At 56.3% G+C, this 25,814-nt stretch overlaps 2 protein-coding genes across 16 annotated transcripts in view; one reads left to right on the top strand and one right to left on the bottom strand.

Moving 5' to 3' along the window:
- Positions 1-486: 486 nt before the first annotated feature.
- On the top strand, positions 487-3,401 carry HYI (hydroxypyruvate isomerase (putative)). Of its 2 annotated transcripts, none has more exons than XM_055814948.1 (8): positions 487-697; positions 779-890; positions 1,985-2,099; positions 2,244-2,322; positions 2,507-2,556; positions 2,731-2,800; positions 2,937-3,071; positions 3,267-3,401. In XM_055814948.1, the coding sequence occupies exons 1-8, from the start codon at positions 502-504 to the stop codon at positions 3,353-3,355; spliced, it is 846 nt and encodes a 281-aa protein (XP_055670923.1). In that variant the 5' UTR covers positions 487-501; the 3' UTR covers positions 3,356-3,401. The 2 variants fall into 2 exon arrangements, with proteins under 2 accessions (XP_055670923.1, XP_055670922.1); XM_055814947.1 differs by having other exon boundaries at positions 2,223-2,322.
- A 541-nt stretch (positions 3,402-3,942) lies between these two features.
- The window catches only part of SZT2 (SZT2 subunit of KICSTOR complex), a 60,574-nt gene continuing 38,702 nt past the window's right edge, over positions 3,943-25,814 (bottom strand). For 4 of the 14 annotated variants that reach the window (XM_055814933.1, XM_055814934.1, XM_055814938.1 and 1 more), the window contains 24 exons: positions 22,026-22,214; positions 21,706-21,903; positions 21,175-21,344; positions 20,826-20,992; positions 20,295-20,392; positions 19,282-19,414; positions 19,043-19,170; positions 18,622-18,749; positions 17,949-18,131; positions 17,234-17,504; positions 16,942-17,021; positions 16,472-16,597; positions 14,538-14,743; positions 14,325-14,418; positions 12,832-12,912; positions 12,342-12,416; positions 11,222-11,287; positions 9,778-9,991; positions 9,320-9,503; positions 8,890-9,012; positions 8,134-8,635; positions 7,696-7,812; positions 7,250-7,318; positions 3,943-4,667 (listed from right to left, as the gene is read on the bottom strand). In XM_055814933.1, the coding sequence (XP_055670908.1) occupies positions 4,521-4,667; positions 7,250-7,318; positions 7,696-7,812; positions 8,134-8,635; positions 8,890-9,012; positions 9,320-9,503; positions 9,778-9,991; positions 11,222-11,287; positions 12,342-12,416; positions 12,832-12,912; positions 14,325-14,418; positions 14,538-14,743; positions 16,472-16,597; positions 16,942-17,021; positions 17,234-17,504; positions 17,949-18,131; positions 18,622-18,749; positions 19,043-19,170; positions 19,282-19,414; positions 20,295-20,392; positions 20,826-20,992; positions 21,175-21,344; positions 21,706-21,903; positions 22,026-22,214 (3,749 nt within the window). In that variant the 3' untranslated portion in view covers positions 3,943-4,520. The other 10 variants (XM_055814945.1, XM_055814944.1, XM_055814935.1 and 7 more) reach the window with 9 other exon arrangements.

The following is a 25,814-nucleotide window of genomic DNA, read 5'->3' as shown; positions in this document are numbered from 1 at the left end:
GAGACAAGCTCCCCAGGAAACCAATTAACACGGCGCTTTGTGTGTGTCAGGCCAACACCTGGCAAACACACCTTTCCCAGGGAGGACGCCAGCCGTGCTGCACCGCGGCCGCCCCCAGCACACCCCCGGACCGCCGCCCCTCTAACGGGGACAGCAACCCCACCTGTGTCACAGGCAGCACGGGGCGGGCTGCGGCGTGGGGCCGCTGACCCACACGGGCCCTGTGGCCCCGCGCACCGCCATGGCCGTGGGCACCTGCCGGGGGAGCTGTGCCCCAGCACTGCCCCGCCGGGTGGGGGCTCGCTCCGCGCCCGGGGCCCCTCCCACCAGCCCCACGGGTGGGTTGCCGCCCGCGGCCCACGCGGGACACGGAGGCTGGCCTGCCCCCGCCCCCTGCCCGCCGGCCCCGCCCCCGCCCCACATAGCCACGCCCACGTTCAGGCTCCGCCCATTGCCCGAGGCTCCGCCTCTTGTCAGCATAGCCCCGCCCCGCCGCCCGCCATGTCGCTGCGCTTCTCCGCCAATCTCTCGTGGCTGTTCCCGGAGCTCCCGGAGCTCCCGGCGCGGCTGGAGGCGGCGGCGGCCGCCGGGTTCCGGGCGGCGGAGGCGGCCTGGCCGGCGGGCTGCCCAGCCGCAGCGCTGCGGGCCGCGGCGGAGCGGGCGGGGGTGCGGATCGTCCTCCTCAACACCCCGCCCGGTACCGCCGCGTCCCCCGGGCTGCGGGGGGTGGGGGGCGCGGGGGTGCCCCGGCGCCGCTGACCCCGCCGCTCTCTCTTAGGGGACCCGGAGGCGGGTGAGATGGGGCTGGCGGCCGTGCCCGGGCGCCAGGCTGCCTTCCGCCAGGGCCTGGCCGCGGCGGTGCAGTACGCCAAGGCGGTGGGCTGCCCCAGGTAGGTGCGAGCCGGGACCCCCGCTCCTGCGGGCCCCCCGCGCTGCCGGCCCCGGCGCGCCCCCGCGGCCGCCCGCCTCCGCCGGCGCTTCCGAGCGGGGCTGGCCCTGGGCGCCGCTGCGCCTCCTGCCCGCCGGGTCCGCAGCCGCCCGGGCAGCGCCCCCAGCCCGGCTGCGCGGGGGGAACCGGCCCGGTGCCCACCCTGCCTGCGGGGCCGCCGCTCCAGCGGGCTCGCCGGGAGCTGACCCGAAGCCGCCAGGCGCTCTGGTCCAGCCCTGCCCCTCACAACGGTAATGCTCCTGTCCCCACGTCCCCACAACGGTAATGCTCCCTTTCTCCTCCCCAATTATACCAGTCGTTTCCCTCAGGACACCGCAACAGTTGCTTTATTGAAGGCGACGCTGCTGCCGGTGCAGCAGAGACACTGTTAGAGATGCAATTAGCCTGGTGCACCCCCCCCGAGAACCGGCGCGGCCCTTCTGTTCCGTTTACTTTGCACCGTTCCTTCCCGTAGGAGAGCAGCCTGAAGCCCTGTGGAGGGCGCGGGCCGGGCAGGCCGGGGGTTGCCCAGACCCACTTGCCCCCTGGAAACAGGCAGAGTGAAGCGGTGCTTGCCCCCACTGCGCGCCTTCCCCGCTGGCTGCCGAAGAGCTTTGCGCTCGCCTGCCTGGCCGCTGCCCCCCCCCCCCCCCGCTCTCAGCCAGCAAGCGGTGACACACGGGGTCCGACCTGCCCCTGGCAGAGGCAGCTGCCCCTCATGCTGGCCTCGGGGCAGCCCCAGCAGCGGGACCAGCAGCTCCAGCCTCGAGTGAAAGAGCCAGAGGCAGCTGGCAACAGAGGAAAGAATCAAAGGCTGCAATTTGTCAGGCAAAAGGTTCAAAGTCATCCATCCCTCGGTGTGCTGAGGTGGGATGGTGTGTGTTGGTGTCCCTGCAGCTCGTGCCTCCTGTGTGGGACACGGCTCCTCTACCTCCTGCTGTGTCTTACTTCCCCAGCCTGGCCCTGTTTTCCACTGACAGAGAAAGGTGTATTAGATCCGCCCAGCTGCTTGGAGACTGGAGCTGCTGCCTGTGGCTGATCTCTCTGTGTCTGCAGGATCCACCTGATGGCTGGGCGGGTTCCCCTGGGCACAGACCGGGCAGCAGTGGCAGGCAAGATGGAAACAACCTTTATCGAGAATCTCAGATACGCTGCTGACCTCCTGGCCCAGGTAGGTGGGGAATGGGTCCTGGTCCGTGGGTGCAGCTCTTGGTACTGAGGATGGAGAATCCCCTACCAGCCTGGTACGGGGAAGGAGCACTCCCTGCTGCAGAGGTGACGGGATGCTCCGCAGGGTGGCATTACTGTGTTACAGGAAGACCTGACTGGACTGGTGGAGCCTATTAACAACCGTATCACTGACCCTCGTTACTATCTGAACACCCTGCACCAAGGTAAGGCAGATGTCTCTCACCAAAGTCTCCTTCAAGGGAGGAGAAGGATCCCAAAGCCTGAAAGGCAGGAGGTTGCCTCACTTGCAGGGAGATTCTGAGGGAGCACAGTTGAAGGGGGAGGGTCTCAAAGCTTCACTACAGAGCTTCCAGCCGGGGGGTGGTCTCCCATTTCTTTCACCCTTAGCTGCTGCCATCCTGGAGAAGGTGGAGCGGCCCAACCTGAAGCTGCAGCTGGTGAGTCAGCATTGAACATCCTCAGGGTCCACACCTTGCACAGGCCCACAGGGGAGTCCCAAGCTGTAGGCCTGTTCTCCCCTCCTGGGGACACGGGGAGGGACAGGGACTGTAGGACAGTTGTCCTTGACTGCTCACTGCTTAACAGCTGTACCATCCATCTCTCTCCCATAGGATCTCTTTCACTGCCAGATCATGGATGGGAATTTGTCACGCAACCTGGAGACATACTTCCCACTCATTGGTAACGCCCTGCACCCAGACTGGCTCTTCTGTGGCCATGGGGCTGGAGTGGCATGAGATGGGTCACCTTGTCTCATGCCTAGAGAAGGCTGCAGGCAGGGCTGCCTTGGGCAGAGCATCTTCCATCTCCTCCCTAGGTCATATCCAAATTGCACAGGTGCCAGGGCGGCATGAGCCTGACAGCCCTGGGGAGTTGAACTTCCCCTACATCTTCGAGCTTCTGGAGTCCCTTGGCTACACTGGCTACGTGGGGTGCGAGTATGCTCCAAAAGGTGAGTGGGCATGCAGGTGGCCTGAGCCCCTCTGGCAGGTCCAAGCGTGGGCCAACTGTGCAAAGACAGGCAGGTCCTGGGGGCTGGCAGGCAGTGGGCATCAGAGTCCCCCCTGGGGATGAGATCCCTGCCCAGAGCAGGAGCTGCTCCAGCTTGCCTGGGGGTGCCAGCAGGAGATCTTGTCTGTCACTGCAGGAGACACCCTAGAAGGTCTGGGCTGGCTGCGCTCATACTGGGAGAGCAGAGGGCTGCAGCATGGTGGGACCAGCAAGACTGCAGAGTAAAATGAGAAACCATGGGAATAAAAGTCAAAGCACTGGCTTAACAGAGGAGGCATGTCTGTTTTCTCTATGACTCGGTGGTGGTAGGTGGGATGATTCCTAGAGCAACATTAGGAGTATCTATGTCGTATTTCCCTTGGGCCAGCCCAAGCAGTTGGACCCTCACCTGCACAGCACATTGTATTGGGGGATGGCTTGGGCACCACTGTGAGTGAGTTCAGGTACACAGGAGAACCTTAACTTCCAGTCTGCAGGGGTGTCCAGGGAGAGGTTTCCAGTCTCCCCTGCTGAGAGGGAGCATTCACTTTTTGGCAAAGGTGTGAGTTTTCCCAGTCCAGCTCCAGCTGTTGTCTGAAGTTGTGAGAAGAGGGCTCTGGGCTTCCCTGTCCTGCAGTTCTCAAGGCTGCTGCCAGGGCCGGTGCTGACCCTGCAGCAGGTGGGAGAAGGGAAGAAGCAGCCCCCTGGCCGGCCGCCTGCCCACAGACAGTCAGGGCTGCATGCCCTGGTGCAAACCAGCCAGCCCCACAATCAGGGTTGCCTCTCCCTCCCCTATGGGAAGTCTTCTATATCCTTTGCCTATGGCACGTGAGTGGGGATCTGGTTCAGTTTATTTCATAGATACATCAATGACTTCAATGTACATCTCCATAAAACCTTCCCCGGCCCAGTTCACCCGTCCTGTCCCCTTCAGTGCTCTCCTGCTGAGACCAAAGGGCCAGAAGTGGGCAACCTCACTGCCCAGAGCCCTGAAGTGCAGAAGTCTTTCTGCCTAAAGCCAAAGCACTGTGTGGTGCTGCCCAGTGCAGAAGACATGCTGTGTGTACTCCTCTGTGCCTTCCCGGCAGGCAGACCTCGCCCGCAAATGCCAAAGCCATGTCCCTGAGAGTCGCTCTGCTTCAGCCAAGCCACAGCAGCCAAGCTTCTGCCCTTGCAGTTTGGTTCAAGGTCATCCCATATCAAACCCACTGAAAGCAGCACACCGAGGGCCATGCCAGCCAGCCAGCGATGGAGGTGCGGTATCCCCAGGCTCCTCAGATCAGTACCCCACTGCCTGCAGTGCCAGAGCACAGGTCCCCCCCCAGAGGCCTGTTCTTCGCCGTTGTCACCCGTGGCACAGCCACACCAAGAGCTCTGGTACATGTGGTGCTCCAGGGTGTGGGCACCAGTGCTAGAGCAGGCCTGTCCAGAGGTTGAAGCAGGCAGTGTTGATAACTGACTCCAGGTGGTGGTATGTGGACACGAGCTGTGGCAGAGGGCTCTCACTGTTCTGGGGCTGCACTGGGAAAGGCTCCCGGAAAACCACGGTGAGGCTCTGCTGAGAAGGAGAAGTGGGTTAGGGGACAGGGTTCAGACCAGCACCATGCAGTCCCTAGCCCAGGTGTGCGGGCACTTTTTTGGTGGTGTCAGGCAGATACAAGAAGTCCCAAAATGTAAACAGTGCTAAACCAGTGCCTGCTCCTGTGAAGGGCTTGTTTGAGCGTCCTCCCGCTTTTTTTGGTGGAAATGAGGTGCAAGGATTTGTTCGCTCACTCTGTCCCAGCCCCCATGCATCTGTAGTTATACCAACTCCACCCCAGCAGCAGTTTAAGGAGAGGAGGGGATCCTACTGCCTCCACAGGAATAGGGGCTTCCAGGGAAATTACAGGGAAATTTCTTCTAAGGCAAAGAGTAGGAGTGCAACAAATGGGGAATGGGAGGAGATTAAATGTAATAACTGCAATCCTAAAAATAAATGCAGGCTCCTCCGTTCTCATTAGTGACTGTACTGACAAGGCAGGGCAAAGGCTGAGGGGAGCAGAGAACAGGGTTCGGAAGAGAAGGTTGCAGGAGCTGAACGAGAAGAAAAATGTGACTCAGTGCACTCAGATCAGCATCACAAAGGCAAGACACAGGGACTGGATGTTCTCCAGAGCTGAAATACAGCAGGTTAGTGGTAGCCTAGTCCCCTAGTCTAGTAGCCAGGGTCCCCTAAAAATCTCAAAGCCCTGAGAACAGCTGTGTAACTGCAAAGCAGCAAGTGCGCCACCATTATTTAAGAGGAAAGAGAAAGTAATTTGTGGGCCTAACTCCAGCAACATACAAGGCTTTAGAGCAGGCTTGGAGAGAAAGAACCATGAGGAAAATGCAGCTCAGTGTTACCAAAGTGATGTGCTAACGCTAGAGTTCTCTTTGGTAAGGTAATATTTCTAGACAAAGGGATCATGGTATATCTTATCTGAGCTTCAGGAAGGATTTGATGTAGTACCACAAGGGAAATTTAGGTAAGCTGAAAAGACAGGAATTAACACAAAAATTACAAAGTGAATATGGTAGTGCTGAAGGAGTAGCAGCAGGCTGGAGAGAGGTTACAAATGGAGTTTCTCCAGGACAGGTTTTGGGACTCACGTTGCCTCGTACTTTAATGAGTCTGGCACAAATACGAGGAGCGTGCTGATAAAATTTGAGGCACTAATACAAAAGAGGATTGGGATAATGCAAAAAAAAAAAAAAAAAAGCCCTAGAGACTTTTGAGAGGCCACAGGAATGGGATGAATGTTAAGTGCAAAATATGTGTGAGGAACACAATAAGATGGGAGTCAGTGGGAGAGCTGATGGAGGGCCTGCGCATATCGTATCAGTGACCACAAGGTGATACTATGACCAGTAAGACAAGACCATGAAAAGACAAAATACCACCCTAGGCTGTACCAGAAGCACCAGGCAGGACAGCGAAGCCCTAGTGCAAACACAGAAGGCTCTGCTGAGACTCCTCAGGAATACTGGGTGCAGTCCTGGTCATCTGTAATTACAAAGGCTGTCCTGAGCCATGAAGGGCACTGAACGACCACGAAGCTATTGGGGAAAGGAAAGGAGGCTCAAGAGCTCAGCTTGCTTAACACAGCAATGCCGAGTTAGCAAAAATTCCACCTTCAGATGTGGAGGTGAATTTAGGGACCAGGGAGGAAGCAGGTAGCTGCACAGTGAAGAGCAGTTTCAGCTGTGAGCTACCACTGGCATGAAGAGGATGGAACTGGCCCCAACAAAAGCTCCAGCAGAAAATGGGAAGGGCTCTTCACCATCAGGTGGCAGGAGGCACTGAGCAGCCTTCCAACGGGCACCACCTCTTCTGTTTCCCCTACCTGCTTTTAAGATGGAGTGTGAGTTATTTACAAAAGGATCAGTTAACCTGCAGTCTGCAAAGCCTTGCTGTGGGCTGAAGCATCCTGTAGATGCCCTGCTCTCACGTGGAGCTGCACTCCCTGTGACCTACCCTGCGCCCCGCCTGGGAGCACAAGTGACAGCAGAGTATTTTTGCCCTCGAGTCCAGTGAAGGCCAAGGCCCATGCCGGTTTGCTGGGACCCTCGCAGTGCATGTCCCCTTCCGTTCTGCCCAGGCAGGAGCAGCCTGACTCCTCCCAGCCAGACCCAGTGTGATCTGGCTTTGGGCTGAACACAGGACTCTTTAGCCTGGACAGAAAGGCAGCTGAGAGCATGATCCAAAAACAACCCTGCGAAGGAAAAGAGGATCCACTGCTCACTGTTTTCCACTACAAGAACAAAGGGGCATCACATAAGAAGAGCAGGAGCTTCAAAAACAAGCCAAGGAAGGTAGCTCTTCACCTAGACTGTAAGTGTCTCATGGAGCTGCAAGTCAGGGGAAATAACGGATGCCAGAAATTAACTGAAAGAAATAAAGCTGCAGAAGGATACTAAATAAATGCAAAGGCTACTTTGGCTCAAGGATGGGCCTGAGTTAAGATTGTCAGATATTGAGATAGTATTTAGGAGAGGTGTTATAAGCTTCTTGACCTGCTGTTGTTCTCCCCATGCACAGCTGCCCTTGGCCACTGCTGGATGAATATAGAGAGATCCCTGGCCTGAGCCAATGCAGCCGCTTTTAGCTCCCCAAGTCCTTACCGTCTTTCCTGAATGTGAATCAAGAAACACAAGAACGAAGCAATCCGTGAACTTCTGGTTGAGCACCACCTGTCAGGAGAGCCACAGTGCATGTTGGAAAGGAGACAGTACAAATCCCTGGACAGGGATACAAACAACACCCACCCAGGGACATGCTGATGTGCAGGACGAGTGGCACGATAGAGCCATGAAGGTGGAAGTCTGCCTGGCTCACAGGTGACACTGCCAAACCATGGGGCTATAAATGGCATGAGGCTCTGGGGGCGGGCAGACAGACACTGATGTACCACAGCTCATGCTGCACCAGTAGCAGAGCGGAGAGCAACATTGTGATGGCACCTATGTTGTCCTAACAGCATGGGCCAGGCTCAGACTGTGAGAAGCCACAGCAGGCAGGGGCACTGGACAGGGGGGAGAGGCTGCAGGTGGGTGGCAGGCTGTCTTACCAGATACTGGGTGCCAGTTTCAGCATTGTGGAAGTGCCGACAGCTCTGGGGAAAGCGGCTCAACAGCACTTTGATGAGGCTCTGGTACCAGGAGACTGTCATGGTGAGGAAACATCCCTGCAGGCATGGAAAAGGACTGATTTCAGCCTCCCTCCAGCCATGGCACCAGCAGCCATAATGCTACAGCAGCCTTCAGACCCCAAATCATCTGCATCCCTCACAGCCCACTAAGGCATGCCGACCTAGGACTACTCAGTCTCCATAGACAGGTCCATGCAGCCGCCCCCTTCCCCTGCCAGCTAGGAGCTATGTTCCTGCCTCTATCTTCCCACCAAGCAGGAAGAGACGTGCCCTGCAGGCCCTTCACCCGGTGCCCCGCTCCATCCCCAGAGCAGAATAGCGGCTGCTGGATACCGTGACTCCATTCCTGCTGCTCACCAGTTGGGGGTCGACATCAGCAATGGATTTCCCATGCACGGCATCAAGCAACTCCTCCAGCTCCACCAGCGAGAGCTTGCCTAGCTTCAGCTTGTCAGAAGCCAGAGGCTCCAGCAGGAAAAGACGCTTCCAGAGGTTGTCCCTGCGGCAGTGGCACTTGGCCAGCTGCACCATGCTGCTGAGCTGCTTCTGGGCTGAGGCCACCTCAGAGGCCAGCAAGGGGAAGAGCGGCGAGGTGTAGAAGAGCCCTGGCCCCAGTTTGACTTGTGTGCCCCCTGTGTAGAACTCGCTGCTGTCCTCCACATCCTGCCATAGCTCCCGCTCTGTTGGCTGCTGCTGCCCCAGGCTCGTCTCTGGCTCTGCTGCCTCCCAGGCTGCTCGGCCCACCACAGGCTCCAGCACTTCCCGCTGCAAGCGCGGCAGCTTCTTGAAGCGTCGCATATCAGCTGTGAGCCGAGGAAAGAGCTCCCGCTGGCTAGTCATGATGACATAGAAACGCAAGCTGAGAGCAAGGAGACACTTGTGACTTGGGGAAGGGCTGCTCCCGTCTCATCTGGGCTGCAAATGAACCATGGGCCTCTGTCCCTGCCAGCAAGGGTGCTCTCTGCCCAGACAGCATACTGCCTTGTTCCCTGCAAGGATCCTCAGACAGCACCAAACCTGCCTGTGACGTCCCAGACAGAGCCAATCCCTCCCAGAGCCCTCCTCCCCTGCCAGGAATTGCTGGTGTCACATCTCTGGGCCCCCAGTGCTCACCGGAGCATGCGTCTCTCTGCCTCACTCTGCTCCTCAAACGGTGCTGCACTGTGACACACCAGGAGGGACACATCAAAGTCATCGTGATGACGCAGACCTTCAGAGTCCTTGTAGGAGCCCGAGCTGGGAGCAAAAGCACATCAGTGTGAAGAGGACCTTGCTTTGTTCCCCCAGAGCTCTTGGTCACAACAGAACTATGGGGCATGGGGAATTCGACACAGCAGGCCTCCTTAGAAGGGCTACGAGAGATGTCAAGGGCATGTGCACACATGGACATCACCCCGTTGGCCATCTCAGAAAAGCTGGGCAGAACTGCAGCCTGCCACTCTGTGGAACAGTCAGCTTTGCTGGCACCTTGGGCCAGTGTCCCCAGGACTGAGGGGCACCCACATCTCCGGCAGCTCCAGAAACCTGCAGCAGATGTACTCACCTGTTCCAAATAGATACCAGCGCGTATTCGTTCTGCTCTGTGCCTGGCGTCCCCTTCTTGTTGTCACTGCCTGTGGCCGGCCGGGCCATGCGCAAGGGTTTCATGTGGTAGGTGTTGGCGTGGTCAGCGATGTAGTTGTACAGCTGGTGCGCAGTGATCATGTTGGTGGGCAGGGCCAGTGTGCCTAGTGGAAGAGAACATGTTGCTATCACAGGAAGATGCTCAATGCCTCTTAGCTGGGCAGAGCAGTGTCCTATGAACTACTCTGCGGTACAGAGCAACCCACCTCCCTTCCACAACAGGACACCAAGGACTTATCCTGGAGCTGCACACCCCCCTCATGTCACCCTCTCCCTGAATGTGCCAAAGGTCAGGTTTGTTTGTAAAGCACTTGGAGACCTTTGCCAAGTTATGGGCTGGCAATCAACCCTAGACTGATCACACGTTGCACTACAGACCTTGGAAAACATGGTTGCGGCCAAATTTGGGGATGTCAGTGTGGTGGGCGATGAAATCCTCCAGGAAGCTGGTGAGATGGTAGCCCTGGCGAAGAGTCATGTGGGAACCCAGCAGATACTGGTGGACTATACGCAAGTGGAAGTCATAGCTGAATGAATGCACATGCATGAGGTCCCGCACCTTGTCACACTCCTCCGTGAAGAGCATAGAGAGCTGCAGAGAGGGAGTCAAGGCAAGAATGTTACCAGGCACCTCACGCCCTCCTGCAAAGCCTTGCTGACAGCAAGGCATGGCAGAGCCAGCGCAGCCACCCCTGCCCCGACACCAGAGCAGGATGCAGCCCAGAAGCTGTGTGCACAGCGCAAATAGCAGACCTGCAGGCCTGGCCCCAAGGGATCCAACCTGGTAGCTCCTTTCACACTTGATCCCACTCTTGGTCTCCATAGCAGCACAGACTGATCAGCACTGCCTCCCTTTTGACATGAGGTTCATCCCCCTCCTTGAGCCCTGTGGCTATGAAGGAGGACACAGCTGAGGGCTGCTCTGCACTGCCTATGACCCAGGTGGGTACAGGACACACTGGGGCTGGAGCCCCAGCAAGTTCTGGATCTACAGGCAAAGGCTGACTCCCTGAACGTCCCTTGAGGGCAGGAGGCAGCACAGGGGCCTGTGGGGAGTGGCTGGACCCAGAGATGGGCAACAGCAGCGCTGCTAACGCCCTGGGCTCAATTAACTAACAGGGACCCAGGCTGGCTGCTGGGAAGCCAGATCCAAAGGTGACTGGTGTGTCACAGCTGTGCCTGGAGAGGACCCCTCTGGCACATGGCCATCACCTCTGCGCAGCATGCCGGTTTTTCACTGGGGCAGCACCAGCCTTCGCACGCTCACCCCTGGCCACACTCCCAGCACAACTGCAGCTACCGTGCCAGGGGACGGCACTGGTGAAGTACCCTCGTGCCAGGAGACCACAGTTTTAATGTCTTTTGGCTCTCTGACATCTTTGAGCAGTTGACCCACATTAAAATCCCTTGGTTTAAGAAGGGGCCAAGCTGGGAAAACCAGCAGACAGGAGGCATTGGCAGGAGGAACAGGCTGCCCTCACTCTCTGTGCCGCCTGCATTGCTGCTGCCACGAGCCAAAGGGCAACCCGCAAAGCCAGGACAAGCCCAGGGAGAAGCCTGGAGCTCTGCCCCAGGAAAGGCAGGGCAAAGAGCAAGAAACACAAGGCGCTGCCCCCATGCCAGCACCTGGGGCCCACCCCATCCTCCTCCCAAGCTGTGCTGCCCACTGGGGTATGTACTGCTACAGAAGGCACTGGCGCAGGAGGCAAGAGGCAGCTCCAGCAGCCAGGCAGGAAGGGTGGAAGCACAGCCAGTGGGAGGTTCAGCCCTGCACTGGCAGGTCCTGCTGTGCTCAGCATGGCAGCATGAGGAGAGGACGTACCGCAGACTCAGAGACGGAGCTGGGTCCCATGCAGCTCTTGCTGCGAGCTCTGGCTGTAAGAGTGCCCTGATGGAGAGAGATTCACAGCCAGTGGGAAGAGAGACGAGGCACTGCCCAGCCCTGTTCCTGCATCCAGCCTGTCCTGCACAGGCCCAGGGTGGGACAGTGGGAGAGAAGGGGCAGAGGGGGCTCAGCTGCCTCACCTGGGGGAACACTGGGATAGTCCCAGCGTGTGGGAAGGCTGGCCAGGCCCCTGCAGCAAGCCGCATGCCTCTTGCCTGCTGCTCCCAGGACCATCCCCTCCCACTGCAAAACCAGGCAAAGTCTTTTCCCAGGTCAGCCAGAGAGAGCCTGGATGTTCCCTGCAATGCCAGCTGCAGCCTGGTAACCCTGCCCTGCGCACATGCAGGCTTCCCAAGAAAGGTTCAGCAAACCCTCAGACGAGATCCTGGCAGGCTCTATGCTTAGGAGAGCCACTCTTGGCATATATAAGATGCAGCCTTGCTCCAGAGCCACCTTGGAAAGGACAGCATGGTCATGCATGCCTCCTGTCTCAGACAGGCTAGGGCTGGCCAGCCTCCAGTGGGGACAGGCAGGAGACACCACGGCACACCAAAAGAGAAGAGAGCAGGCAACCCCATGGTGTTGTAGAGCAAGCCACAGATGTACCATTACTAGAGTTTATGGTGCAGAAAGTGATCTCCTCTGGCAAAGGGTAGCCAGCCATCTTGACAGATCCCTGTTCCCATTCTGCTTCTTTCTTGTTCCAAGGGGAGCTTGGCTTTCCATGCACTGACTTTCCGTGGAGCAGTCAGCTTTGCCAGAATTGCTCCTATTCCTCCCCAGTCTGCTCTGCCTTGCTCCCCAAGTTAGAACAAGAGTCATCCTCTTGCCAAACCTCCCACTCCCTTTCACTGCACTCCAGAGCTGCTCAAGCAGCATGCCATGGAGGGCACGTGGCTGCAGAAGGCTCTGTGTGGTTCTGCTTTTCCGCAAGGAGGGAGCAGAGCTCTCCAGAATTTGCTACACCTGAAACGCCCACTCTGGCCCAGAGATCGCTGCCTCCCTGCAAGCATACCCTGACCCTGAGGAGGACCAGCTGTGCCTGCAAAGCCATTACCTGAGAGTTCACAGACTGGCCCATGGGGATCCGTGAGCACTCCAGCGCATACTGCTTCACACAGAAGTAATAGCCCTGGAGAAGAGAGCACACGAGCGTAAGCCTAGCACAGGCCTTGGACCTCTCCAGGGAAGGAGAACAGCCCCCATGCTTCACCCTCTGGGCTGGGTCCCAGACTCCTGCTCCATGTTTTGTCTCCCCTCTGGTCTGAACCAAGCTGGCCCGGCCAACACATGGCTGAGCACAGAGCCCCCTACCTGATGCTGGGCCCTTGCGTCTGTTAGGAGCCCCCCTCCAGAGAACTCTTACTGCTCTGAGCCCTGCAGAACCATCTCTAGCTGATCCAGTCCTGCAGGGCCATGGAAGAGGCAGGACAAGAAACAAAGAATCACATGCCTGTGCTGTAGTCCTCCTCATCACTCACTCTGTCATCTCTGAAGACTATCCTTGAACACCCACAGATCATACTTTCTTCGTTGTTCTCTCTTACCTGGAAGGCCAATTCCATCAGCACAATCCCACCCGGAAGAGCTCTCTGTAGATGATAAGTGGCAACAGCAGGACTTGTGCTCTGGGAAGAGAAGGACAAAGCTGAAGAGAGTCTCTGGCACAGCGGAGCAGCCCGCACACCAGGGTACGAGGCTGCCACGAGGCTCTGTGGCAGAGGTGGAAATAGAGGAGCCTCATCAAATGAGCACCCTCACTGGAGGGAGGAGAACAGACATGCCAGAGCTGACTGAAAAGAATTCTAACGAACCTAATAAACAGTCTTTGAGAGAGCACACCAGGCACACTGCTCCCTTCATCTCCTGCTTGCTCACAACAGGGTGTCTCTAGAGACTGAGGACACTGAGCTGAGAGGTGATGCTGCCCACAATACCCCACTCCCACCTCTCCCTGCTGAGCTCTCCCCAGACCATTACATCTGCCTGACACAGCAGCTATCAGAGGCATCCAGTTTAGACTCATTGCTTACTGCCAGCAAATTCACTTGCCCTCTGTTCAGTTCTTCCAGTGGATTGCTCTCTTCTCGTTTTAACGGTAAGGCGTAGTCTTGCCCACAATCTCATACGCACATCAGCCAAAGGCAGGTGCCAGGAAAATGTCAGAAAAGGTTGAGCAAATGCTATGTGCTACCATCATCCCTAGGTGATTTCATGAGCCACGGGTGATTTCTGCCTATCTAGCGACGCAGACGGGTTCCTCTTCCAGCTACTTACCTATTCTCTCTTGTAAGTTCATGTTCACAAAACTCATGTGAGCCCTTACTGTTCACAAAACCTTCTGATAATGACCACTGTTACCTGCTGCATAAAGAAACACTCCCTTCAGCTTTGAAACTGTCTCCAAATACATTCATTTGATGGTGCCTAGGTGTTGCATCAAGTAAGACAGCAAGGAGTCAGTCTCTTTCCAGGTTAGCTGTGATTTGGTAGAGCTCTGTCCTGTTCCTCCTTAGCTGTTGCTTCTTTAGACATGAGGAACCTCAGCCTGCTCTGCCTGCTCTCACAGCAGAGCCATTCCAGGTTTCTCTCTTCTGACCTCTTCAACTTCAGTGTGCATGTCACTAACTAAAAACTCTGTCCCAGAGCTGCCCTTAGCCACAGGTGCTGTGGCTTCTCTCACAGGTAAACCTCCAGAATCACACCCAAAGGCAGCTGTCCTGGCCCCAGGTCACCCTGTTCCTTTCCTGAGCCCCCCACAAGTTGTTGCTATCCTTTTGAGATTTGCCCTGGTTCTGCCCAGTCCCAGTAAGGGGCTCCAATGGCTGCAAAAGGACAGGCAGGAGGGCAAGGAGGTCTCACTGACCCAACATCCCAAAGATGGTGTTGGTCTAGACAGACTTTTTTTGGCTTTGGTGCTTTCTCTGCCCTTTCACATCCCTTCTGCCTGAAACTGATACAAAAGCCAACCAGGAGAACTGCCCCGCTCCACAGCTTGACTTCCATTCCAGTTCCACCCTTCTAACAGACATGAACTCACCTTTGGACTCCCCTCTGCTTTTGGCTTCGTGTAGGAAAAGGACCCTCTCCCCTCCACACCCATGGCTGCCAGAGCTCGGATCCGGCTTGTGCTACTGGAAGTGACAGCAGAGACAGCCTTGAGCAGGGGAGCCAGCATCTCCTGTTGCATCAAACCAGGGCATAGCTCAGTGTGTCAGCCCTTCAACAACAGGGTTCCTACAGTGTCACTGACCTGCGAGTGGTGGGTGAGGGTGGCCGCACCTGGACCAGAATGAAGCCCATACTCTGCAGGTACTGGATGTATTGCTGCAAGAAGGCATTGCACATCTCCTGCAGCCAGGGCTCCTCCTTCACCTTGCCGGGCAGTGCTTCCGTTGAGTCGCAGCTGTGGCTGCGGTCTCTCCCTGAAGCTGTAGAGTCATTTGAGCGGTGGCGCTTCTGGAAGAGAAAATAATTTCCTAAGGAGACCTGCTGTGACTGGCCTCCGCAGGTGACACTCGCTGGGACACCACCAGGTGCCCTGGTTGAGCAGAGGGCAGACCTCCCCTCTGCCAGAGAGCATTAACAGCTGGTTCCCCAAACACTGTCCCAGTGCATGTGCTCAAACACAAGATCCAGGATTTACTTAGCCATGGACGGACCTAACAGCACCGCAACAGACTGCAGGAAAAGATGCCCTGGGAGAAGGGGAAAAAGTCACATCTTCCCCTACAGAACGGCTTCCACAAAGTGTTAGTGGCTCACAACTAGTTCACGCAAGGCTCAACAGAGCTTCAGCTCCCTGCTGTCATGGTAAGAGTCCAATCCCCTTATGAATCCTGCCGACTTCTCAGATTTACTAGTAGTTCAGTAGCACTCAACAGGAACAGTGTTTCCTCTTAACCATCCTCAATTCTCCTTTTGATGTCCTGAATACTCCTTGTCTTTGTGCTGTAAGAGACTGTGGTTTCTTTTCTTGATCTCTCTACTCCAAGCCTGTGGCTCTTTTTATGTATTTCCATCTGGTCTTTTGTTCACCTACCCCAGAGGCAGTCTCTTTACATGGAATCTCTCTGGCTACTCTCTGACCTCCAAGTCTCTCTAGTTCCATGCCTTTGCCGCAAGATGCTTGGTTTCACACTTACTGTCCAGGTGAAGACACTAACACACCAGTATTTTAGAAATGTATTGGAATGCCTAACACCCCTTTCTGATGCACTCTGAACAGTTTGTCTTTTATATCCAGCTGTTCACGAATTGAAGAAATTTGGTGAGCTGCCTGCTCTGTACAGGCTCTGCAGTCAGTGTACAATACAGGAGGAGTTCAAACTTCTCTCCACGTTGTGCTCTGTTTTACTAGGAGCAAGGTCCCAGCTCCCACAATAGCTCTCATTTCACAGGCTACTCAGTTCCTTGCAGTCTTTTTCTGTTCCAACCAATCTGAACAGCCACACAGCATTGCAAAGCTTGGCACCTCATATGTACTGCGATAAATGATCTGGAGATACAGAACCCAATACACAACCTTGAAACCCCTGCTGCCTGGTTCCTCAAATTGAATAACCAATTTTCATTTTGCTCTGTTCCAAAAACAAAGTGAAGTTTTCATTCTGTGATGATATTTTTCCTTTCACATGCCAGTGCTCAATTTCTGTAGTAATCTCTGCTTAAAGACCCTGTCAGAATCCTTTTGACATCTAGACAAATTACAATAGCCTGTTCTTCCCTTCTGACACACATATAGACCACAAACAGCTGGTACGGGATCTACACTGGTTAGAGTCTGTCAGGTTACAACCTGCTCAGGATTCAGCTGCTTTGCTTTCAATTGTTCTAGCTATTTGCTGGGCCCAGAAAAGGTTTACCAGGTCTGGCTGCTGAATGCATAAAGGGAAGTTTTGCCCCCCCAGCAGATCAGTACCAGAAATAGCTCTCTGGTAGCTTCACTAGACTCAGCCCTGAATTCCCTGGATAGAAAAACGAAGTCAGTCTTCCCCAGGGATGGTGCAGCTGCAGAGAAAGGCTTTGAGGACCCAAGGATTTTCTCAGCCTCCGTCTGACAGGGTGCAAACTCATCCTGTAATGCAGGAGTGAGCTCAGAGCAGCCGTATCTTGGGCAAAGATTGCAAAGCCATCCTTTGCCTCAGTGCACAAAGCCCAACCCCACCGGCATTTGCTGACACTCACCTTCCCCTCTACCTTGCCCTGCTGGTCAGTCTGGATTTGCTGCCGGAAGGCCGGGTCAAAGAGCAAGGGGGTAGCACAGTAGTGAACCAGGCGCGAGGACTGCTTCAGGGTCTCCAGGTCTGCCAGCTGCAAAGTGCAAGAGGAGTACGGTTACAGCACACATCCCTCACCAAGCCTGGGAACAAGCTGTCTGCAACACTGCACTGCTGTTCAAACGGAGATCAAACACCAGAGGGAACCCCCTCCTTTACAGCCTTTCCAGTGCTGGGCAGCGAGGCCTCGTGACCAAGTGTGCTGCTAGAGCCCAGCAACCCCATTCAAGCAGAGAGCACGTACTGCCCTGCCAAACACCATCCCCAACACACAGCCTGCCCTGAGCTCCAGCGCTCCCTTTGGCACAGGGAAGCTGGTGCTCCCGGTGTGCTGTAGGAAGGCCCAGCCTGCCGCCCACCTGCCTGGGCTGCACTCACACTGATAGGCATGTTGGACTGCGCCGACCTCTGCTGCCAGGTGACAAAGAGATTTTCAATCTTCATCTGCTTCTCCAGCTCTGGAGGAGAGAGAGCAGCCACAAGAGTGTCAAGTCACAGCCCCAGATATTGCCACTCCACTCCCACCCTACACATAACCCATTCCTCACAGCACCCTGACAGAGGCTGAGAACTGTCCCCACTGCCAGAACTTGTTCTGCTCTTTCTGAGCTCCTTTTCCAGGAGCAAGATGATTAGACAGGCTCCCGTGGCGTCAGGCCCCTTGTTTTACCTTTCCTCTCCATGCTCTTGATTTCCAAGAACTGGGCCCCATGCCGAGACACGGGGTCAAAAGGTCCCAAGTCAGGCCCGTGGGGTATGCGTTTGATGGTGGTAACATCCCGCAGAGCTTCGTCAAAGGGCACCACATCGGGATGGAAGTGCAGAGATGGCAGGCTGCGGGCAGAGCTGCTCAGCCGGCCTTGCTCCTTGCTAGGTGGGGGACTGGAGCTCCGAATCAGCGCGTCTACCTCCAAAGTGGAGTTCAGGAAAGGATTTGGCTCCTAAGCAAGGAGATACAGCCATGTAAGCCTCCTTACTATCAGCCTTGGAGCAAGAACCCACAAGAACAGACTAGACCCAATTCTGGCCATCTGCAGACATGTCTGTTAGCCTTCTCCATCATCAGGCCCAAGGAGAGCAAGCCTTGGCCCAGCACGGCCCTAATGTGCAGTGGGAAGCCCATTCCACAGCCTCCTCCACCCTAAATAATCCAGTCACAAATTAAGTGCTGCCAGCAGCAGGACCTGGCTTCCCTTGCCACCTCTGGCTGTCTGAAAACGCAGAAAGCAACAGCCCGGCTGGACGCAGCTACAGATAGACACATGAGCACCTGGGGATGCCTTGCCAACCAGCACACAAGTGCCTGCAAACTTCTGCAGACACCCCAAACTGCTAAGGCTCCTCCTGAAGGGGAAAGGATTGCCCTGCTTGGCAGGGTGCCCTACCTGCTTGCTGTCCTCATGCCATGGTGTGTCCATGAAGCAGTGGTGGTGGAACAGTCCCAGCTTCTGGCTGAGCAGGCAGTGCACGATGTGGGACCGGGCATTCTGCCACTGCAGCAGGCGAGTAAGGGAGCAGTTCAGGTTGGCCCCCAGGTCTGGAGACCAGTTGTAGGTGTAGAGTGTCAGCTGGAGAAAGAGGAAGGGGAAGAAGGCTGAAGGACCTGCTCAGAGAGGGCCTGCATGGTGACACGGGCTGCCCCAGGTGCTCTGGGTACTTGCTGCAGCCAGTTCCAGATGACAAGGCTGGGACAGGGAGAGTGGCAACAGCTCATTTGCAGCCTCGCTGTTAACAGCCACACTGGTGGTGGTGGTACTTGCACTGCCAGCACAAGTGCCCAGCCTGATGTGGGCAGGGAAAGGACCGTGACAGTCCACAGTGGGGCAGCTGAAGTCAGAAACAGCAAGGCTGCTGCTCCCCGGCACTCCCCAGAGCACTGGCAGGGAACTCCCAGCTCTGCTTGCAGCACAAGCAGACATCTCACACAGCTGCTGAGGGCACCTGCCTGGGGAAGGCTGGTTGACTGCAGAGGTACTCTTCTGCTCCTCTCTCTAGCCCTGGGCCAGCTGGGAACAGCCTGGCTTTCAGGAGACACCACCACACAGGCACCATTGCTACCTTTTTGTCGATGATCTCCATGAAGAGAAATCTTTGCCGGGGCACCAGGTCTCGTCCAAGGCTGGGATCAGAGCCTCTCTCCGCTGAGCTGAATTCCATGGCCTCAAAGCGCTGGAGCCCTTTGTGAGCTGGAAGAAGCCAGAGTTATGACCCTCGGTACCAGCTCATCCTGCTTTTACATCCCACATACCATTAAGGTGGCATGACAGGATGTTTTGCTGGAGTACTGCTCAGCTTGTCTTGAAATAAGGAGTTATAAGCCAATTTGAGAATAAGGTCTCAGGAGCTCAAAATAAGACAATCCACTGCCCACCTCAGGGCACAAGCAGTCTGTCCCAGCAAGGAGAGGAACGCTGCTCATACACTTCCCACCTCAAAAGCCCCCAGCACATAGTCCCGTGGACCCTGGCCGAGCACCTACCCTGTTCTGTGCTGCAACGCCACTGCTGGAAGTTGCGTCCCAGCAGGATGAAGTGCCTGACGGCTGCAGGGCGAGGGCTGGCACTCTGCCCAGGCTTATACGGCAGGAAGGTGGTGCCCCGATGGTAGCTGCAAAGAGCACCAAAGGTGGCTGACAAGTAGAGCCATGGGAGGAGAGGCTGGCAGAGCTGATTGGCATTTGCTTGTGCCAAACAGCCCCCTATGAACCGCAAAACTCACCAGATCTGCTCAAACACCTTGACAGTGGTGTCGCTCGCCAGGGCGGTGACCAGGCTCACCACTTCCACCAGGATGGAGGACAGGAGGAAACGGGACACAATCTCCACCGAGCACTGCTGCACTGATGGGCACCCTGCACAGAAGCAGCACTGTCGTACAAGGCACCAAGCTGCCCCAGAGCTAAGCCCTGCCCGCCTGGGCAGTGCAGAAGGCTAAGGCAGGCCTGCTGCAGGCCTGCTGCCCAGTGCAGGCCAAGTTCCTGCCTTGCCAGGGACTGTGGTAGGCAGAGCTGGAGAACAAGGACCTTATAGGGAGGAGGAGAAGACAAAGGCTGGAATAACTCCTGGTGTCAGGCTGTAGCCTGAAGCAGAACCTGGACCAAACTCCCTGCATGCCCCGAGCACAGCAATTTATTCCCCTGCTTATTCCTTGTTCCCTGGCTTACTCCTTATCAGAGGAGGAAGACGGCTCTACCTTGCCAGCAGGAGGTGTGGGACACCAAAGTGAGAGGTATCCAGAAAGCAGCAACAGGCCAGCCACACTGCCCCAAACCCCACCCTATGAAGGGCACCCCTCCTCCTCTCTCTCCCTGCAAAAGTGGGGGTCTCCCTTGCAGCTTCACAGCCCCAGAGCACGTTGCAGAGGCTCAGGTCCTCCCTCCCTGCTACATCTGGGAGCTAAATCACTACAGCAGCTGCTGTTGGGGCCAGGGCTTTCCAAAGCAGCTGCATCCAAGTCCAGCAAGCCCTGGGCTCAGAGCATGGCAGATACAACCACAGGCCTTAGCAGGTCTGTTCAGACATGCAGATACATGCCACAGCTTTGTAATGCTGATGCTGGCCCTGAGACCAATGGGACCCAGGTGAAGTTCAGGGAGAGACAGGGTTCATACTAGGTAGAGACGAGCAAGGGATGAAGGCAGATGGTGCCATATGAAGGACTTGTCCTTGGAGCTCTGGGTAGAAAGGTTCATTCCCAGCCCATGTGGAGGAGCTGGTGCCTGAGACACATACCCAAGTGGTTCATGAATGCCATCCACTGCTGGCAGGTTTGATTGAAGAGTGGGTGCATGGTACCCACATCTCCTTCTTCCAACTGGCAGGCTCGCCGCCTAGGAAGAGGGAAAGGAAGCATAGTTATACCAGATCAGCCAACAGCAGTGAAGGTACATAGGTGCAACAGTCCCCTCCTGGCTCCGGAGCAGGGCCTGGGGAGCCTCCTTTTCAGGTTGTTACAGCCCTTGAGCTTGGTCCCTCTGGGTAGCAGCCATAGGGACGTCAGGTGTTGCACAGGGCCACACAATGCAGGGAAGGGATCTCTGGCAGGAAGAAGCAGCAGTGCTCCCAGCAGCGCTCCAACAATAAGGATCAAAGCTTTATGTGTGAAAGGCAGCTCCCCTAACTGGCTGCGTAAGGGAGAAACTACAAGGAAAGGGGATGTGATCCAGAGGATTGAGCCACATGTAGAGCCAGCAGCATGTCAGGCTACAGAGCAATGTACAGCAGATGGAGGGGAACAACACCACGGCTGCTGGCTGTGCTTGCCTCTGGGCCTGTTCTAGTTCAGCTGTGGCTGTGGCCCGATCCTGGCTCAGGTGCTGCTTAACACTCTCAGTCTTGTGCCGTCGCCTTGTGCGAGCCTCTTCTGGCCTCTCCAGCACAATGTCGTCAGTAGTCTTGGGGCTGCCCAGCTCCGAGGACTCTGTCTTACTCTGCGGAGAAGGGGGTAAGTTAATGCTGTGCACATGCACAGCCCAGTGTCCTGATCTCAAAAGTCCCCACTACCAGTCCAGCCTCCTGACCCCAGCCAGATCCCACCTCTCCACTCCTCCTGGCCTGACACACCATGAGGACTTACAGGCCCTGCTCCCCACCAGTCCCTCAGTAAGATTACCAGCATATCCCAGAAACTGCGGCGTCCCAGCTTGCTCGTGGGTGTCACTGGCTCCCCAGAGCTGGATGAAGGGGCAGACGTGAAGTGCAAGGGTGGAGGACAGCTCCTGCCAGCCCCACCAGTCGCCAGGGCCAGGCCCTTGGTCTCTGACATGGTCCTCCTTAGGCCTCCTGCAGAGACAAAACAAATCAGACCCCCAGAGGCTCCCACTGCGATACTGCTGGTATGCCTGTGTACCCCGCTCTGGCTGGCCGGAGCCTGGCTGGAGAGAAAAGTGCCCTCAGTAACACCCAGCAAAGTGGATTCAGTCTTGGTGAGCAGACAGACCTTTAAATACCTCTTCCAACCCTAATTTCTATGACACTTCTTCCCAGAGACATCGCACAGCACAGCTTGCAGAGGGGAGAGCAGCTTCCTCCCTCCCAGCCCTCCAGACCCGAGTCCCCCCAGCACAGCTAAGCTCCTGCAGGCCAGGTGGGAAGAGCGAGGCTGGCTGGAGGCTCCAGGTGGCCATCCTGGCCAGGCTCTCACCTGCAGAGCTCAGCTCCTCCAGGTCTGCGGCACCCAGGGGGCAGGTGGCTTCCACACAGAGCGGGGCTGGCAGCACGAGGAACTCCATGACGGCATCGCAGAGAGCATGGCGCAGGGCCCCGCGCAGCTTTTCCGACAGCTGCAGCAGGCTGATGTTGCCCTTCTCCCAGATATCCAGGCGCACCAGCACACAGGGCTCTGTGGGGAAAGGGCAGTCCTGCATGCCTTTGCATCCCCACCTTCACCAGCCCTCCTAGGTGCCCCAGGGGATGTAGAGGCAGCAGGGAATCAAGCAGCTTGTGGCCCATTTCACTCCCTACCTGAATGCAGGGTGCCAGCCTCTGGCTGGTGCTGGCTGACTGCAGTGAGGCTTTCGAAGTCTGTGTCCTGCAGCGGGCCCACAACGGGCGAAGAGGAAGGCGGCCTCTGAGGGTCAGGCCTCTCCCCGTGGGGCAGCGAGGTGGGGCTGCCGTGCTCATCCACGAATGTCAGCGCAATGCATGCAATTCCTGCGGGGGAGAGCCCGAGGCAGCCTCTGTCAGCCCAGCACTGAGTACACCCCTACAAGCCCTGCCTACAGCCTGCCACCCCACACCTGGGACCGTCATGTCACCGCTTGGGTTGCACAGTGCCACGTGGCAGGCAGGGCCCAAAGGAGGGGACACAGCCAGAGGAGCAGAGGCTAGATGTGCCTGTGCAGAGCTGGGGTGAGAAGCATGGTGCTTGGCACAGGGTGTCCCCATCGCTCCAGGAATCTCTCTCCTGCAGGGTCACAGCAGCTTTTGCTTTGCCCTGCAGGAGCTTCCAAGGTTGTCAGCCCCATATACAAGGGAAAAGTATCCCCATTTGCTGCAGGAGGGCCTTTATGCTGAGAGATCCAGGATGGGGCTCACCACCCCTACCCTCTTAAAGGGACAGAGCCCAGACACTCTCCAGTAGCTCTCTCCAGGCTGTGGAGGACCTTGACTCCCTGCAGGGGAAGACTGCATACATGACACCTTGTTGCAGATGACACTCACAGCCCCCTCCTCGCTGTACACCTGTATAAGATCAGGTGCCTTCCCCATGCACTCCAGTCAGCAGGACTGGGGACAAAGCAGGTGGACACTAGTATTATCCTGGAGTTGCTGCAGAGTAAAATTCAGGCCCTGCCTGTAGCCTCTCTACACTGAGCCCTACGCACACACAATAGGACAGTTCAGAGATGCAGAGCAACAGGGTGGCGCTTGCTTCACAGCCCACATGCTACATGCCCAGGTCCATGCAGAAGGAGAAGCCCTGCTACGGACCGGAGCAGAAACGGGACCCCACTCCCCCCAGCCCAGCTCTGCAGCCAGGGCACCGAGGATGCAGCTGCGAGGTCCAAACCCCACGCTGTAACCCTGGATGCTCTCACTCCCTTTCAAAGCCCCTTGACTGACTAAGCCAGCACTCAGGTGGCTGGATGACAAAGCTGCCCCAAGGCTGCTGAAGGGCGATATGACCAGATGCAAACAACCTCAGCCCCGTAACACTGCTGAGCCCATACTCCGTCCCTCCCCATCCCAGCAAGGATAGGAGTGACGGCAGACTGTGCTGCCACAGAGCAGCAAAACTGTACCCGACTGGATCCACAGCACCATGTGGAGTATGGGTGCCCTCCCTGTGCTGAGACAAATCCAGCTCCAGCAGACCGTGTCTGTCCTGGTTTTGGCTGGGATAGTTAATTTTCTTCTCAGTAGCTGATACAGTACTGTATTTTGGATTTGGTATGAGAAGAATGCTGATAACACACTGATGCTTTAGCAGTTGCTAAGTAGGGCTTACTCTAAATCAAGGACTTTTCAAATATCCCATGCTCTGCCAGTGAGCAGGCAGCACAAGCAGCTGGGAGGGAGCAGAGCCAGGACAGCTGACCTGAACTAGCCAAAGGGATACTCCATACCATGGAATGTCATGCTCACTATATAAAGCCGGGGAAAGAAGAAGGAAGGGGGGACAGTATATAAACCTGGGGGAAGAAGGAAAGGGAGCACGTTCAGAGTTACGGTGTTTGTCTTCCCAAGTAACCCATCACACATGATGGAGCCCTGCTTTCCTGGAGATGGCTGAACACCTGCCTGCCCACGGGAAAGACTGAATGAATTCCTTGTTTTGCTTTGCTTGCATGTGTGGCTTTTGCTTTACCTATTACACTGTCTTTATTCTAACCCCCAAGTCCTCTGACTTCCATCCACCCTTCTCATTCTCTCCCTGTTCCACTGTGAGGGGAGTAAGCGAGCAGCTGTGTGGGGCTTAGTTGCTGCTCGAGGTTCAACCATGACAGTGCCCAGGTCTAAGCAGCAGCACAACCACCTGGCCTCCATCATTCCTAATGAAGCCTAAGCCCTGCAACAAGCTTTCCTGCAAGACATGCCAGATGCAAGGGACAGGGCACTGGGATGGACAGAGCAGCTCCCAAAGCAGAAAGGAGGGCATTCAAGTCAGAGGACAGCTCACTTGCACTCACGCTGAAGAAAGGAAAATCTACATCTACGAGCACCCCTCCACCTGGAGAAAAGTACAGGAGCTGCCTTGTTTCAGAGGTGCTCTACAACAGCCTCCAGCATGTCTCTCCCCGAGACGTGCACAGAAACAACCCTTTACCCAGCAAACAATGGAGAAGTTTGTAATTTCCTAAATATGGTGGAAGGGACCACGACATAACACACACTCATTCCCCTTCAGAGCAGGGCAGGGAGCCTCACACAGGGGCTCTCCCACCTCACACAGCCTCCCGCTGAAGCAGGGCAGCTCTCCAGGATGTGGGTGTTGATGCAGAGGTATCAAAAGCCGCAAATCTGCCCCACATGACAGTGAATATCAGCTCTGCCAAGCAGATTTTCCTTCTTTAAACAGTAAAGGGCCCTAACTCCTCATATGTCTGGCTTGACAGTCAGCCTCAGGCCCACAAAATGGCACTGGATGCTTATGTGGTAGTTGTAGACCAAGATGTAATCACTCCCCTCTTCTCCTCCTGGATAAACTACCACACTGAGAAGTCCCTTCAGTGCTTCCCCCCCCCCCCCCCCCCCCCCCCCCCCCCCCCGGCACATTTCCCTATCACATCCATTCCTGTACCTCTGTTCTGCTTCAGTCTATCTGAGGCGAGGACATGGGAACAACCAAGCACAATGTCCCATGTCCTCCTTGTGTGTGCTGGGACACACACTCCTCTGAGGGAGCATCCATGGCAGTGCTTTCAAGCAGGCCAAATCAGCAGCTGCAGGAGCAGACTCCTCCTTTGCAGGTGCTCCCTGAGACAGAGCTGGTTCGCCAAGCACTCAGCACCCTGCAGCCAGCTCAGTCTCTCAGGGAAGAGGTGATGGCTGCCCCTGCCCCACCAGCAGGAAGGCTCACCTCCCCACTGCAGGGGACAAGGCTTCCAGTCTTGCTACAGGAGCACAGAGAAGCCGAAATGCAACTCCTAAATCACAGGTAAGAAACTCAAGACCTGAGCTCCAGGACTACAGGAAGAAGTAAGTTACCAAGAGCTGCCAAGGACCTTACTGCCTGGTGCGCTGGATTTTGGCGACGTAGTCATCCATCGCACTCCGCAGAGGAGTTGGGTGCTAGGGAGCTGTTACCTCCCATCTGTGATGGCCTCTGAGCCCTCTCTGGCCCAGGCTCACTGAAATATGATGTACACATCTAGTGGTGCCTGGCCACTCTAGCCCTTTGGTATGCAAGGGAACCCCCCATCCCAGGACACAGCCACTGGGACAGTGGTGATGCTGCACCCTGGAGCGTGAAAGCACGGCTGAAGCATCATGACTCCCGTCTTGCTCAGGGAGTAGATGCCTGGCTGGACCTGTGGGAAAAAATGGTGCAGGATTCTGGAGTTCACTGTTTGCAAGCTAACAGGGCAGCACACAGACCCTCAGCAGCTGGGGACCGCAGAACTGCCATCTCGAGGCAGCAGGTTCTGTTTGCACATTTACCCAGCCAGCAAGAAAAGAGGAGGCTCAGCTAAACAGACAGGCACACACAAACACACAGAGGAGTCGGAGCTGAAGCCACACACAAGGAAAACAAGAACAGCAGGGACCAAAGGGGCCAGGGAGCTGTGCAGGAGAGGGAACTGAAGTAAC

Source organism: Falco peregrinus, chromosome 10, assembly GCF_023634155.1.
Source record: "Falco peregrinus isolate bFalPer1 chromosome 10, bFalPer1.pri, whole genome shotgun sequence".
NCBI lineage: Eukaryota > Metazoa > Chordata > Aves > Falconiformes > Falconidae > Falco > Falco peregrinus.
Note: the sequence above shows the minus strand (reverse complement) of the source record. Positions and strands in the feature narration are given on the sequence as shown.